The following is a 14,389-nucleotide window of genomic DNA, read 5'->3' as shown; positions in this document are numbered from 1 at the left end:
CAACTCTGTTGTTATCATTTTCCTGGTCAGGACCAGCAGCTGGGAATGGGGACGGGCACAGGCGTTGGCTCCCCACAGTGCTTTGGGTGGTCGTGCTGCCCCCCGAGCCCAGCCAGCCCTGGTGGCCATCAGCACAGGGCCAGGGCACGGGGCTGGGCCACAGGAGGCCCATCTGCCATGCCAGCACATTTCTGGGCTGTCTGTATTGGCAGCAGCCCATCCTGGTGCTGTTTGTACAGTGCCAGCACCGCCCGCTCCAGTAACCGGGGCACCCGGCTGGCACCAGCCCCGGTGGCACTGCCAGCCCCGGGAGCCACCAAACACGGGCTCAGCGACCTCCTGAGCCATGACCCCGGGCAGAACTGGCTGCAGACACCGGGACAGAGCCGAGCCATGACCAGGAAGTGCACAGCTGTCGCAGTTCCTGTGCCTGGGCATCTCCTGCCTGCATCCTGACCCCCTCCCGAAACACCGAGCTGGAGGTGCCCGGTGCGCCCTGGCACCAGCAGGCACCCACACATGTGGCCTCGGGCTGCAGCTCTGCCCGGCCTGGAGCCCGTGTCCCTGGAGCAGCCGGTGCCTGTCCCGGGGTGCCCCTGAACTTTGAAGCCGGTGCAGGGTCCCCTCCCCGGGCTGGCGCCGCCGCCGCTGCTCGGTGGCGCTGTGCAGGGCGACAGGGACAATCCTCCCGGTGGCACCGTGGAGACACTGAGCCGGGAGTCATGAGGAAGCAAGGAATTAATTGTTTCCCACCCCATCCCTGCCCAGGGAAGTTCTTCCAGAGGCTCTTGGGCTCCTGGGTTTCCAGGGCTGCTGAACCCCAAACCCAGAGCAGGTCCTTGACCAGAGCTGTGCCCACACCAGTGGGATTCCCTTCATTCCTGCTCTGCCTCCCTCCCTCCCCTCCCGTAATTTAAAGCCATAAAAGATAAAACACACCAGACAGAAACACATAAAATAATGGGAAATTAAATACAGTAATTACCTTTTTTTTTGAGGATACAAAGGTTCAAGTGTACTGTAAAAGGTCGGTGCTACACGGGAATCTGATGGGACGGGCTTGGCCCGGGAGGGATGGGCAGGGACCCCTTGGGCTCCAGGGGACACGCTGGGGGTGGGGGACACTGGTACATGGTGGTGTGTAAATACAGCCCTAAACTACAGGAGAGACGCTGCGAGACGCTGGAGCCCCCTCGGAGAGGGACACAGGATGTGCCCTGGGGCATTGCCAGGAGCCCCCAGGCCAGGAAAGGCTCTGCTGGACCCGCCCTGGTGCAGACCGGGAGTGGCCGAGGCCACCAGGCTGGCGCTGTCACTGCTCTGTGTCCTGCTGTGGTGCTGCCATGGGGGACTGGCACTGGGGCTGGCACTGGGGCTGGCACTGGGACTGGCCCCAGGAATCCCTTTCTTGGTGCGGGGGCTCAGAGGGGTGGCAGGGACAGGGACCCCCCTCCCCACCGAGGACCATCCTGGTGAATGGACTCAGTTTAGAAGCTGTGTGTGAGCAGGGCCACGGGCAGGCAGGGGCAGGGATCGGGCAGGGCACGGGGCAGGCAGGGATCAGGAGGGCAGAGGGTGTTTCACTAAAACTGAAACGCTTTGTTCCCATCGGGGGGCCTCGGACAGGACAAATCCACATGGAACACCAAAACCAACCACTGAGGGTGGGTCAGGAGGGGACTGGGGAAGTCCCCACTGTCTTTGGCACATTTCCATGGTGTTTTTATGTGAAAAATTTCCATCCCAGAAGATAAACCAGGTACAAAACCAGTGACAATTTCTCAGCTGAGAACATTGTGCTGGTGAAATCTGCAGATCCCATCATGGAGACATTCCAGAATCCATCCCAGTTTTGTCACATTGGCCAAGAAGAGAGAACGGGAGCCATTACTGCAGTGCCCCGGGCCCTGGGGATGGAGAATTCCAGCCTTGGGGCCACACAGTCACTTATCAGATCCCACCAACAACATTTTTTAAATATTAAATTTTGGGGAAGAAAGAAAAAACTCAAACCAAAAGAAGCTCTTCCCCCTGGGACGTGTTTCCCGGGCATCCCTCACCCCTCCACCTTCCCCTCAATGCTGCTTGCCTGGGGATCCCGACCCCCTCACCCCAGGAGGGAGGAGGGGGAGACAGGATGGATGAGAGGCTTTGTCCCTGCACAGGGAGTGGGATGGGGCTGGGCCATGGGGAGGAGGTCCCGGGCTGTGGGGCTGGGGGCTGCAGCAGGGTCGGGGAAGGTCTCTTATTGCTCTGAGCGGCCACACTGCCCTTCACACACACACACCAGGGTGGGATGCAGGCAGGGGGGTCTCTCCAGGCCCCCCAGTCCTTGCCTGGGCAGCCTCTCGCCACCAGGGAGGGCAGAATGAGGCACTTCTGCTGCTGCCCCTGCAGAGGTGTGCCATGGAGGGCACTGAGCCGCAAATGCGGCGCTGCCACCGCGCCCCCCGAGCTGCCGGCTGTCCGAGGGTGCTGGCTCAACACGGGGGGCACCACGGGACAGCAGCAGCAGCAGCATCAGGGGTGCCCCCCACCCACTCCACCCAGGCAGCCCGGGGCAGCATCACCCAAGGCGTGTCCGTGCGGGGTGGAGGCGCTCGCCGGGCTGGGTCCCTGCCGGAGGCTGGTAGTGGTCATGGCGGTGCCGCGGGCGCCATCCCAGGCGCACCCCGGGCTCCCCCGGCGCTGCTCAGCGGTCGCGTCCCCTCTCCTCCTCTCCTGGGCAGCCCCGGCTGGGGGTCCTGGCCCTGCACGGCGCGGGGCCGCCGCGGGGACGCTCACATGCTGTCGGCCAGCTGGTGACAGTCCAAGTCCCCCTTCAGCTCCAGGAAGCCCGGCAGCTTCACGCCCGTCTTGCGGTCCACGCACCAGCACTTGCCCCGCTGCCCGTCCAGAGCCGGGTGACACTGTGGGGATGGCTCTGGTCAAGGACACCCGGCCTGGACCCCACGGGCTGCCTGGCAACCCAACCAGGAGCTCTCTTTGGGGCTTTAGCACCCCCATCCCACCTGGGGTTTTTGGAAAGGGCCCCCAGCACCCAAAGGATGATCCCCACCAAAGCCAGGAGCCAGGCAGGCTCTGCCGTGCCTTGTCACTGTCCCCTCCATCCACGTCCCCCTCCCAGTCTCACCTTGGCTCTACAAAGTGCCCCTCCCTGTGCCCTGTGCTAGGTCAGAGCCCATCCTACCTGCTTGGGGTGGAAGTTGCCGTTGCGGTCGCAGTTGGGGATGGGGATGACGTAGAGGTCCTCGTGCGTGCGGGTCTGCGAGGCCGCCAGCCGCTCCAGCGCCCGGTGCAGCTCGCTCTGGCACGAGCCCTGTGCCTGGGGAAAGGGAATCCTGAGCTGGTCGCAGTGCTGGCACATCCTCCTGGCCCTGAGCCACAGGAGCCTGACCCTGGAGCACCCTCCCTGCCCTCCCCGGCCCTCCCGGGGCTCACCATGACCCGCGTGTCCTCGCGGTGGTGAGGGCTCCCGCTGCTGCGCATCTTGTTGCCGTTGTTGACCCTCTTGGCCTGCTGCTTCTGCAGGCACTTGCGGTCGTGGATGCTGCAGGGGCTGAAGCTGTTGTTGGGGTGGTCAATCTCCTCTTTCTCTGCAGAGACACAGACCAAGGGGGCTCAGTGCCACAGTGTCCACAGTGACATTTCCACTCCGAGGCAAGTGGTTTCTGGCAGGTGCCACATCACCATCTCTGGTCCCCACAGGTGTCACTCACAGCCCTGGGTCCATCCTGCCACCGCCACTGCATTGGGCTGAGCTCTTTGCAGCACTGGGAAAGACTCCTGGGAGTTTTTCCTACTCATTAGCCACAACTAACAACTTGTTCTGCCGTGTGTCTGTTATTGTAGGGTCACAAACGCCAGCTGCGAGTGCTGGGCAGTGGCTCCAGTGTGCTGGGTCTGGCTGTGCCCTTGCCAGCCACATGTCACCAGGTGCTCACCCACAGCACAGGCCTGGAAGCTGACACACTGACAGCGAGCTCCAGGACGCCTCAGTGCCTCCCAAAATCCGCCTGTAGGAGCTGCAGTGGCAGTGGAGGCACCGGGGCGGAGCTGAGCCCCCGCCAGGCCCGGGGCGGCACCGGGCGCCACGGCCGGGAGTGGAGCCGCGCTCTGCTGCGGGGAACGGCCCTCGCCAAGACATGAAAGAAGAAATTCCTGGAATAAGAAAGTTAATCTCCCGCGGGGCCGATCCCAAAAGGCGGCACTTGGCACCCCCGCCTGCGCCAGGAGCGCAGCCAAGCTGCCGGCCCAGATGTTGGCAGCTGGACAGAGCGTCATGAGATGAGTGCTCGGCGTGACTTTAGCTTCTTAAAAAGCTGCCGGTTCCTCCGGTTTGGGGCCCGTGAAGACTCCGTGGAAGGAGGACTACCCAGGATCCAGGGCTCCTCCTGTGCTCAGAGCTGTGTCAGGCACAGCCCGAGCAGTGTTTTGCCCCCCAGCCCACCGGGGCTGTGCAGGGAAGCGGCTGAGGTTATCATGGGGTTGGGCTTAAACAAATCAATATTGCAGCGGGCAGCAGGGAAAACCTTCCCAAAGCAGGCAGGAGTGGTCACTGTCGAGGGTCACACCCAGGGGCTCACAGCGCCAGCACAGGGGCCGTTGGGTGACACCTGGCACTGGCCCTTCCCACAGGCAGGCAGAGGGGTCATAGCCACAGCTTCCTGCCCACAGCATCCCGGTCCTGATCTCCCACCGGCACCTCTTGCCTCGGCCCCTGCAGTGCAGGGCTCCTGGCCCAGCTCCTGGGGGCCCGGGTAAAGTCCAGAGCGAAGCCCCAATCAAAGCCCCCTCCCTCGTGGGTGTTATTTGCTTTTTGCTTAATCTGTCCATTTTTTTTTTTTTTTTTTTCCAGGAAATAGCTCATGCCCTTGAAATTTGAAACACGAGCCCAAAGCCTCCAGGACCCTGCACAGAGCGGTGCCAGCGCCAGCCCCCGGCGGCACCAACCACGAGGCTGTGGCGCAATGGGGGCGCTGGTGGCAGAGCCCCGCCGGGAGCTCGGGGGCTCGGGCAAGGATGCTCCTCCCCTGTATCCCCGTGGGGAGACACACAGGAGGAGCTGGGCAGATTTGGGGACCACCGTGCCGGAGTTCCCGCACCTCCATGCGCTGCTCCCACGCCGTGGAAAGGCAGCACCGGGAGGCAGCGCAGGGAAAGCCCTCACCGGTGGCCGCCACAGCCAAACCTCCCTCCTCCCCCCGCCAGCCGCCTCCAGAGCATCAAATCTCCCGGCTTAAATAAAACCAGATGCCAATAACATTTTCATAAGGTCACATGAAACGCCGGTGCCTCCGGGCAGCGAGGCGGCTCCTGCTCCTGACAGCGCTCGGGACCCGCGGTCCCCGGCTCTCACGGCAGCTCCAGCATCCCTCCCTCCCTGCCCTCGGGGTCACTGTCCCCCTGCTGAGTGACACACAGCAGCTCAGGGAGCCTCTCGCCTCCCTGGAAATCCGACCGGACCAAAAAACTCGGGATCTTCAGCACAAAGACTTGGGAAAAGAAACGCGTGTGGAGCCCAGAGCTGCCACTCCCTACACTGTCCTGATGCCACCCAGTGTGCCACTTCTGCATGGGCACCACCACCCCGGAGGCATGGAGGGTAGGGGGGTCCCTATTTGGCCGAGGAAAGCCTCTCTGGTCATTTCGGTGCCAAGGGGATGGGAGCAGGGGCTGACATCGCTGGACACATGAACCAGCCGCCTGTCCCGGGACGAGGAGGAGGAGGAGGAGGATTCCTGCCGGCCTGCGGACAGGGCACACAAACGAGTCATTCAGCATCGCCTTCAATTAACGGGAGCTGCAAATGAGGCTGGTCACGTGCCGAGGCTGTGATTCACAGCGCTGAGCCCGAGGGAGCGGGAAGGGCTCCGGCTCCACCGCGCGGATCCCGTGGGAGCAGAGCCCGGGGCAGCCAGCAAAGCCCTGCGACCTCGGGGACAGACAAGTGTCACTGACCCCCGCTGCTCCAGCCCCGCTCCCCCCCGTGCCACCAGCCCCAGCACCAAGGACCTCACATGCCTCAAAGGGCACAAGGGACATCCACGTGTGTGTGGCCAGCATGGCACAAGCCACAGTGAGCCCCAGCACCCTCCGTGTCCCTTTCCAGCGCCCCCAGTGTCACCTGTGGGTGGTCCTGGCAGGACCGTGGCGGTGCTGGCTCTTGGTTTCCTGGGCTCTGGACTTGGCAGGCACCAGCACTGGGAGGGCCGTGCTCTTTGTGCCAAGTGCTGGCTCTGGCAGGACGTGGGGAGCCAGGGATGGGGGTGGCAGGGGTGCAGACCCAGGCACCTAGTGCCCCTTGGCCTGGGATGCCAGCTGGGAGCTTGGCCCGTCCCCATGGCGTGCTCTGAGCACCTCCCACCTCAGTGCCCAATGTGGGACCGAGGGAGGGGAGGTCAGGATGCAGCACAGGGAGTGAGGAATGCAGGTGCAGGTGATTGCCCAGAGGGACCAGAACCTTGCCAGGAGCAGCACCCAGCCTGGAGAAACCCAGGTGCTGGTGAGTCCCCACCCCAGGGGACAGATGGGACATGGCTGAGCCTTGCCTGGCAGAGCCCAGCCTGTCCTCCCTGCCTGGCACTGCCCAGCCATGGCTCAGCCACCACCATCCCTCCCAGTGACTGCACACAGAAAGGAAACAGGATCTGTCCCAGCTTACAGAGACCACACGGGATGAAGGCAGCTCCCATGGGTCAGGTTTTCCCAGACATAATCATTTACCCAACACTAAATCACTCATCATGTGTGCTGGGGAATGTGTCCTCACCTCCTCCTGGCTGCCACACTTGGGCTCAGCCACCACCACCCGCCGGCTGTGACAGAAAAACGGGGCTGGGACCTTCTGGAGCTGGCCCTGCACAGGGTTCTGGCTGAGGAGTGGGATCCCAAAGCCAGCCGCGAGCTGGCAGGGCCAGGGTCCAGCACGAGGTGCCCAGACCCGCTCGAGTAAGGCGAGCAGGCACTGCTCCTCACCTCCTGAGGGTCACATCCCGTGGGTGCCGCCGGTGCCGGGTGAGCAGAGAGGCTCCTCCTGGCTGTGGAGCCGGGGCCGGGTCTGACTGCTCACAAAGCCCGGCCCCCTGATCCCAGCCTCTTCCCTGGAATGCGGAGCCCCCCGGCCAGAGCCCCCAGACAAAATGTTTACTGTACGAGGCGCGTTAACCGCTTCCCAGCCGCCGGCACCGCTCGGGGCCGCGGGCACAGCCGGGGGCACCTGCTCCGAACACCCCTGCCCCTGCACGGGCACCTAATTCCCTTCTGCTGCTCCCCAGGGGACATCAGAGGTGCTACCCGTGCCAGGGTGCCCTGGCTGTGCCAGGCGGGGCTGTGTGGGAGCCCCCAGCCCCACAGTGCCACCGTCCCTGGGATGTGCCACTGGGATGGCATTGATTGCTCTGGGTGTCCTGCCCACATCCTGTCCAGGGCACAGGGCTCCTGCTGCCCTCTGGCCCATCCTGCTGCCTGTGAGGTGCCCGGCGGGCGACCCGGCTGCCATAGCCACCCACCCATCCTCAGCCAAGCCAAAACACCGCGGGAAGGAAGGGAAAAAATGCAAGTCTGTTTCCTAAAGGCTCTGGGAAAAAATGTTGCATTACACGGGGGCACGGCCAAAACCAACAGGGCTTGGCAGCGCGGCGCAGCCCCGGGCCAGGGAGCCCAGACAGCTCCTGCAGGATGTGGGATGAGGACAGACAGGCAGGACAGGGGGGCTCTGAGCACTCCCAGCCAGCTCCTGTCCCAGCAGAGGTGGCCAGAGGGGCCTATCCACGAGTGGCACTCATCACAGCAGGGACACCAGAGGAGCTGCCGTGGATCAGACATGCAAGGAGGGAGTGGAAGTGGGATCCAGCCCCCTGGATGGGCAGGGACAAACATTGCTCCTGTCCCTTCTGCCCCTCAGGGAGCTCCAAGTGACCCCCCAGGATCAGGCCAGACGCAGATTGTTCAGGGGACACGGTCCTGGTCACAGCCTGCAGGATGGGAAAGGGGGACCACCAATGGACCAGGTCCCCACACTCATTCTCTGGGAGCAGCTTCACTGCCATGGTGTGACCTGCACAGCTCTGGGGTGGCTTCCCACTGCTGGTTCTGCTCTCAGACCCCAAATCCTGCCCGAGCACCAGGGATGTGGCAGAGGGGCACCACCACCACCTGCAAGGCAGACAGAGCACAGGCGCAGCAGCTCCTCCAGCCCGGCAGGGCACACACAGCTCCCACACAGCTCCCAGCTGGCCCTGCCTGGAGGGAAGCAGGTGCCCCATGCCCTCTTTCCTGTTTCCCCCTGGAAAACAGGGGGGAAACAGATCTGGTGCAGCCAGACCTGCCAGCAGCATCCCAGGGGTCACCGTGCACCAGGAGCTTCCCTGGCAGCTGGGATGTGTCCCCAAGGGCTGCAGGTGCTCGCAGGACACTGTCCCACTGTCCCATGGTCCAGGGTCACGCTGCAGCCAGGGCACAGCAGGTGAAGGTTCACCCCTCCAGCACATGCGGTGCCAGTGGCTGTGACACCGCTGTGCCCGTGGTGGGTAAGGATGGCACAAATGTGAGCCCCTTGTGCCAGCTCTCCCGCAGCCTGCCTCTGCTCCCTCCCTGGAACATGTTCCCTGCCTTCCCATCCTGTGCTGTCCCATCCCATCCTGCCTCTCAGAGTCAAGGAATTGTTTGGGCTGGAAGGGACCTTAAAGACCACCCAGTTCTGCCCTCCTGCCATGGGACACCTTCCACCAGATGAGGTTGATCCAAACCTCATCCCACCTGGCCTTGCATTCTTCCAGGGATGGGGCATCCAGAAATATTCTGGGCAACCTGTGCCAGAGCCTCACCGCCCTCACAGGGACGAATCTCCTCCTAACATCGAATCTAAATCTTCCCTTTTGAGTTTAAAATCCTTCCCCTTACCCTGTCACAATCTATCCGTGTAGAAGTCGCTCCTCATCATTTTTATCAGCTCACTCCAAGTATGGGAAGAGTCCACAGCTCTTGCCGAGTGAGCAGGGAGCGGGTCGGTGCCAACAGGGGTCATGCCACTGCCCCTGCGAGGGACAAGGACCCCCAGGGCACCCACCCAGGGCACCCACCCTGGGGGGCACCCACCCTCTGCCGCCCCTCCGCCGCCTCACCTGGGGGCTGGAGGCTCTCCTGGATGGCCTCGACGTCGGCCAGGTCTGTGCAGATGCCCTGGCCGTGCATGAGGGTGCGGAGGGGCCGGGGCTCGCCGCGGGGCGGGTAGCAGCGCAGCCCCGCTCCGCAGCGGGCGGTGTAGACGCCGCAGGCGGTGCCGCGGGGCAGCGCGCAGGTCGCGCAGCAGCCGCAGCCCGGCTCCCGCACCAGCTCCGCGCAGCCCTGCGGAGCCTTGCACCGCGCCAGCCGCTCCTCCGAGCACGGCGGGCACTGGATCGCCTCCTCGCCGCTGCCGGGCCGCGCCGCCGCCGCCAGCAGCGCCAGCACCACCGGCAGCACCGGCAGCCCCAGCGGCAGCCGCGGGCGCATGGCGGCCCCGCTCCGCGGCGCTCGGCTGGCGGCGGGCGCGGGGCGGCGGCGGCGGCTTTATGCGGCTTTATGCGGCCCCTGGCCACACCTCCCGCCGCCGCCACCGGGGCCACCGGCGGGGCCGCCCCCGTCGCCACCGGGAACCCACCGGGCAGCGACGCGCCCCCCCCCTTCCCACGGCGGCGGCCACACCGGCACCGGCACCGCCGGTGGTTTCAACGGCGGGGCCACCGGCGGGGCAGCCCCGGCGCTGGGCAGCGCGGAGAGCCGGCCCGGAGCCCCCGGCCCCGCGGCGCCCACCCGAACCCCCGCCTCCTCCAGCCCTGCTCAGTCCCGGGAGCAACCGGGATGAACGGGGGTCACACCGAGCGGGGCTGCAGCGCGGGGAACGCGGCCAAGACCCCCGGGTGGGCTCCGGGCGTGGGGGGTCCCGGCGGGAGGAGAAGCGCTGCTGATAACGGAGCATCCCGCACGGCTCGGCCCCGATGTGTCCGGGACGGCCCAGGGCGGCCCCGCCGGCCCCCCGAGCCCCCCTGGCCCCGGTCCCGCAGCCCCCCGCGCCCCCCGCCCCGCACAGCCCGGGATAGGTTGAGGGCTGCCGGCACCTAGCGGCTACTCGGGAAAAGCGGGAGCGGGCGGGAGCCCCGGCTGCCTCCTGGGACCCCGGCCCCGCCAGTCCCCGCTGCACCGGGAGAGGACGGGAGCCTGGAGAGGGCGAGGAGCAGCCCCTGTGCCCGCGGGACAGTCCCCGAGCATCACCCGGGGCCAGGGACCCCCGAGCTGCGCCCTGGGGCATCGCAGTCAACACCGGGTTTGGGACAACTGGAGGGGCCTGTCTGGATGTGGGGAGGGGGGCGTGGGCACAGCACGGGGGTCTTGGATGTGGCAGGGGGGCCCTGGTGTGGGGGTCAGTGCGGTGGGTGGGACAAGAGGAGCAGAGCTGCCTGTCATGCAGGCTGAGAAGCCCAAACTCATCTCATGGGTGAGTACATCCAGGGCTCAGAGTGGCATTTTGAGGCTTGAGTGACAGCACTGGTGGCATTGCCACCAGGACTCTCCAGACCATCTTCCCTCTCCCGTGCAGGTGAGCTGGGCAGCAGCAAGTGCAGGCAAGGACAGGGGCAAGCAGGGTCCCTCACACCCCCCAGCCCCCACAAGCTCTCCTCACACAGCTCTGAGCCCCTGCCCTGCCTGGCAGTGCTGCACAGTGGCCCTGACTCGGGGCAGAGGCACCAGCCTTGACTCAGTGTCCCAGCAGAGACCAAACCCAAACAGGTGCCCAGTGCTGCCCAGGCTGTGGCACCTTATCAGGCGCTGGCAGCACTGAGTGCCCGCCGGGGAGATTGTTGTGTCTGCAGGCAGTGGGGGCACGCAGGGGAGGACAGTTCCCTCACCTCTGCCCAGACGCTGCTCCTGCAGCTCCCTGTCCCAGCACCATCCCAGCACCATCCTGTGACACTGACTGGGGCTGGGCTGGTGCCCCTCACAGTTGTGCTGCCCCCACCCCAACGCAGCTCTGAGGCCACGCAGGGGCTCAGTGCTGGTGTTTGGTGCTCAGGCCCTTGCCTGGCACAGCCCCGTGCCCCCAGTCCTTGGTGGGGGCTCTTTGGGATTCCTGAGGCTGTGGGGGCCCAAACTGGCTGCAGCTCCTCAGCCACACACCCAGCAGGGTCTGGAGCTGCCACAGCCCTGGGGAGAGGTTGCAGGATGGCAAAAGGCAGGAGCAGGAGGGGGCTGGGGGTCAGAGAGGGCTGTAACCCCCACCTGAGGGTGGTTCTGATGAAACCAGTGAGACCCCAGGCTCTTTGAGTGTACTCTGGGACACGATGCCTGCACAGCTGCTGCAGGAATCCAACACCAGCAGCAGGACAGACCTCAGGGAGCACCCACAGCCAGTGCCCTCTGTCCTCAGCCGGTGCCCCCCTCCTCCACTGCATTTACTCCCCATTTCCAGGCAGCCTCTCCTCCCCAGCCCTCCCTCGCATCCATCCTGGCATCTCCTCCCTTCCTGCGGCTCCCAGTGCCCCCTGTCCCCGGGCTGGCAGCACAGACGGTGTCCGGGGCCCCGTGGGCGCTCAGCACCCTCCGGATCCGGTCCGTGGGTGCGGGGCGGGCCGGGGGCGTGGCGGGGCCGCCGATAACAGCGGGCGCCGAGCGGGGCCGCGGGACCAGACGGCACAAGGAGCGGGACGAGCCGAGGACCCCCCCATCCTGGGCAGCGGAATGGGGTCCAGCAGCCTCCTGAGACTCCTCTGCATGGTCTCGGCGCTGGCCAGCTGCCTGCACCCCGCCACGGCGCAGTGGTTTTCCCTGGGCTCAGAGGACACCACCCTGGACCCCGGCACCAGCCCCGTGCCCCCCAGCCTGGATGGGGAGGAAGGTAGGCATGGTGGGATGGGGGCACGGCTCTCCCAGCACCCCAAATTCCTGCTCCTCAGCACGGAGGGGGCATGTGGAGGGTGATGTGTGGGGTGCCAGGGTCTAGAGGTGCTGGTGGCATGGGAGTGCTGTGGCACCCTGGTCCCCCTCCAGCCCTTCCACCTCCATCCCAGCGCTCCTTTGCTCCTGCAGACACAGACGCCAGCCTGGAGCCCGCGGGGAAGGTGCTGCTGAGCAAACCTCCGCTGGCAACAGCCCCTAAACGCCGGGACCAGCTCTCAAAGGGGGCAGCAAAGGGGTCAGGCCGTGCTCCACCACGCACACGAGGCCAGGTGGGTGCTTTTTTCCTCCCGAAATTCCCCAGCTGCTGCCAGGCTATGTCCTTCCCCTTATCCATGCCCTGCTTGCACCACGTCCTGCTCCAACCCCAACTCAGCTCTCTGTGCCCCCTTGGAAAGCAGTGACGGCAGCTCCCAGTGTCCCCTCGCTGCAGCTCTGGGGTTGCTGAGGGCAGCCCCGGCCGGGGGAGGGTCCCAGAGCCCTGCCCTGAGAGTCCCCGTCTGTCCCAGCAGCACCGACCCACGGCCGCCCCGGAGATCCTGGAGGGCAGCGCGGTGGAGGAGGAGTTCCTGCAGATCCAGGTGGTGGAGGGGTCCTGAACGCCAGGGAGGTCCCGTGGGATGGACAGCGGGACAAAGGGCTCTGGAAAACACGGGCGGGACGGGATGGGGACGGGGGGAGTGGGGAATGGGGGTGGTGGGAGTGGAGAACGGGGACGGTGGGAGTGGGGAATGGGGATGGTGGAGTGGGGAATGGGGATGGTGGGAGTTGGGAATGGGGATGGTGGAGTGGGGAATGGGGGTGGTGGGAGTGGGGAATGGGGATGGTGGAGTGGGGAATGGGGGTGGTGGGAGTGGGGAATGGGGATGGTGGAGGGGGGAATGGGGATGGTGGGAGTGGGGAATGGGGATGGTGGGAGTGGGGAATGGGGAATGGGGATGGTGGGAGTGGGGAATGGGGATGGTGGGAGTGGGGAATGGGGATGGTTGGAGTGGGGAATGGGGAATGGGGATGGTGGGAGTGGGGAGTGGGGAATGGGGATGGTGGGAGTGGGGAATGGGGATGGTGGGAGTTGGGAATGGGGATGGTGGGAATGGAGAACGGGGACGGTGGGAGTGGGGAATGGGGAATGGGGATGGTGGAGTGGGGAATGGGGATGGTGGGAGTTGGGAATGGGGATGGTGGAGTGGGGAATGGGGGTGGTGGGAGTGGGGAATGGGGATGGTGGAGTGGGGAATGGGGGTGGTGGGAGTGGGGAATGGGGATGGTGAGAGTGGGGAATGGGGATGGTGGGAGTTGGGAATGGGGATGGTGGGAGTTGGGAATGGGGAATGGGGATGGTGGGAGTGGGGAATGGGGATGGTGGGAGTGGGGGACAGGGACGGTGGGAGTGGGGAATGGGGATGGTGGGAGTGGGGGACAGGGACGGTGGGAGTGGGGAATGGGGAATGGGGACGGTGGGAGTGGGGAATGGGGAATGGGGATGGTGGGAGTGGGGAATGGGGATGGTGGGAGTGGGGGACAGGGACGGTGGGAGTGGGGAATGGGGAATGGGGACGGTGGGAGTGGGGAATGGGGATGGTGGGAGTGGGGAATGGGGATGGTGGGAGTTGGGAATGGGGATGGTGGGAGTTGGGAATGGGGAATGGGGATGATGCTCAGGGGTCTCGCTCTCAGCCCCTCTCCCCCGCACAGACCACGGCCAAGGGGCTGCCCCGGCGGCTCCCGTCGGTCCCGGACATGGACCCTGCCCTCCAGGTGAGAGGTGGGCGCGGGGCACCTGTGTCGGACCCGTCCATTGGGGCTCCGGCCCCGCTGCTCACGGCTGTTCCCTCCCTCTCCAGGCGCACAACACCTCCGGCTGTGTCTGCCCCGTGCGCCCCGGCCCTCCCGGCCCTCCCGGCCCAAAGGTGCGCTGCTCCTCCCGCAGGGACCCAGAGACACCCACCGTGATGGTCTTTGTCTGAGCTAAACCCTTTTTGCTCAGGATTTGGACTCTAATTTGGGCTTTGGGTGGAGAACTGACTCGGTGGCCCCGGGGGGGAGTCAGCAGGTGCCCGTAGGGGGCTCCAGTGGAGAAAAGTGCCAGAAGGTGGAGCCAGGCTCTGAATTTCCCCTGCAGGGAGAGAAGGGTGACCGAGGGTTCCCCGGAGAGAGAGGCCAGCCCGGATTCTTAGGGGAGAGGGGGAAGCCCGGCAGCCCAGGACAGCCGGGTCACCAGGGTCCCCGGGGCCCTCCGGGACCACCGGGACCCCCGGGACCCCCAGGTGCTGGGGGAGCCCGGGGCTCACCCGCGCCTGCTGCGCTCCCTGAGAGATCAGAGAACGAGGTGAGCACAGAACAGGGGCCGGTGATGCCCGTGCTGGCCGCAGGGTGGGGAGGGCTGGCACCTGTGGCTGTGCGGGTGGCCAGGGGGGACCAGGGGATGCGACACGGCAGCTCATTGACTCTGCTC

General features: G+C 65.5%; 2 protein-coding genes and 1 long non-coding RNA gene across 3 annotated transcripts; 2 read left to right on the top strand and 1 right to left on the bottom strand.

Moving 5' to 3' along the window:
- Positions 1–958: 958 nt before the first annotated feature.
- Positions 959–9,495, bottom strand: IGFBP4 (insulin like growth factor binding protein 4). The gene is made up of 4 exons (XM_063178812.1): positions 9,126–9,495; positions 3,442–3,596; positions 3,191–3,325; positions 959–2,909 (listed from the first exon to the last, which is right to left on the bottom strand). Exons 1-4 carry the CDS (start codon positions 9,493–9,495, stop codon positions 2,781–2,783), a joined length of 789 nt encoding a protein of 262 aa, XP_063034882.1. The 3' UTR covers positions 959–2,780.
- LOC134430792 (vasodilator-stimulated phosphoprotein-like) lies at positions 9,494–9,847 on the top strand. The gene has a single exon (XM_063178675.1). It carries the CDS (start codon positions 9,494–9,496, stop codon positions 9,845–9,847), a length of 354 nt encoding a protein of 117 aa, XP_063034745.1.
- Positions 9,848–13,626: 3,779 nt separating this feature from the next.
- Positions 13,627–14,220, top strand: LOC134430899 (uncharacterized). The gene is made up of 3 exons (XR_010030918.1): positions 13,627–13,692; positions 13,779–13,844; positions 14,057–14,220. It is a non-coding gene; the product is annotated as an uncharacterized LOC134430899 (long non-coding RNA).
- The last annotated feature ends 169 nt before the right edge of the window (positions 14,221–14,389 follow it).

Source organism: Melospiza melodia, chromosome 30 (genome assembly GCF_035770615.1).
Source record: "Melospiza melodia melodia isolate bMelMel2 chromosome 30, bMelMel2.pri, whole genome shotgun sequence".
In the NCBI taxonomy this organism is placed as follows: domain Eukaryota; kingdom Metazoa; phylum Chordata; class Aves; order Passeriformes; family Passerellidae; genus Melospiza; species Melospiza melodia.
This window is presented reverse-complemented; position numbering and strand designations above follow the sequence as displayed.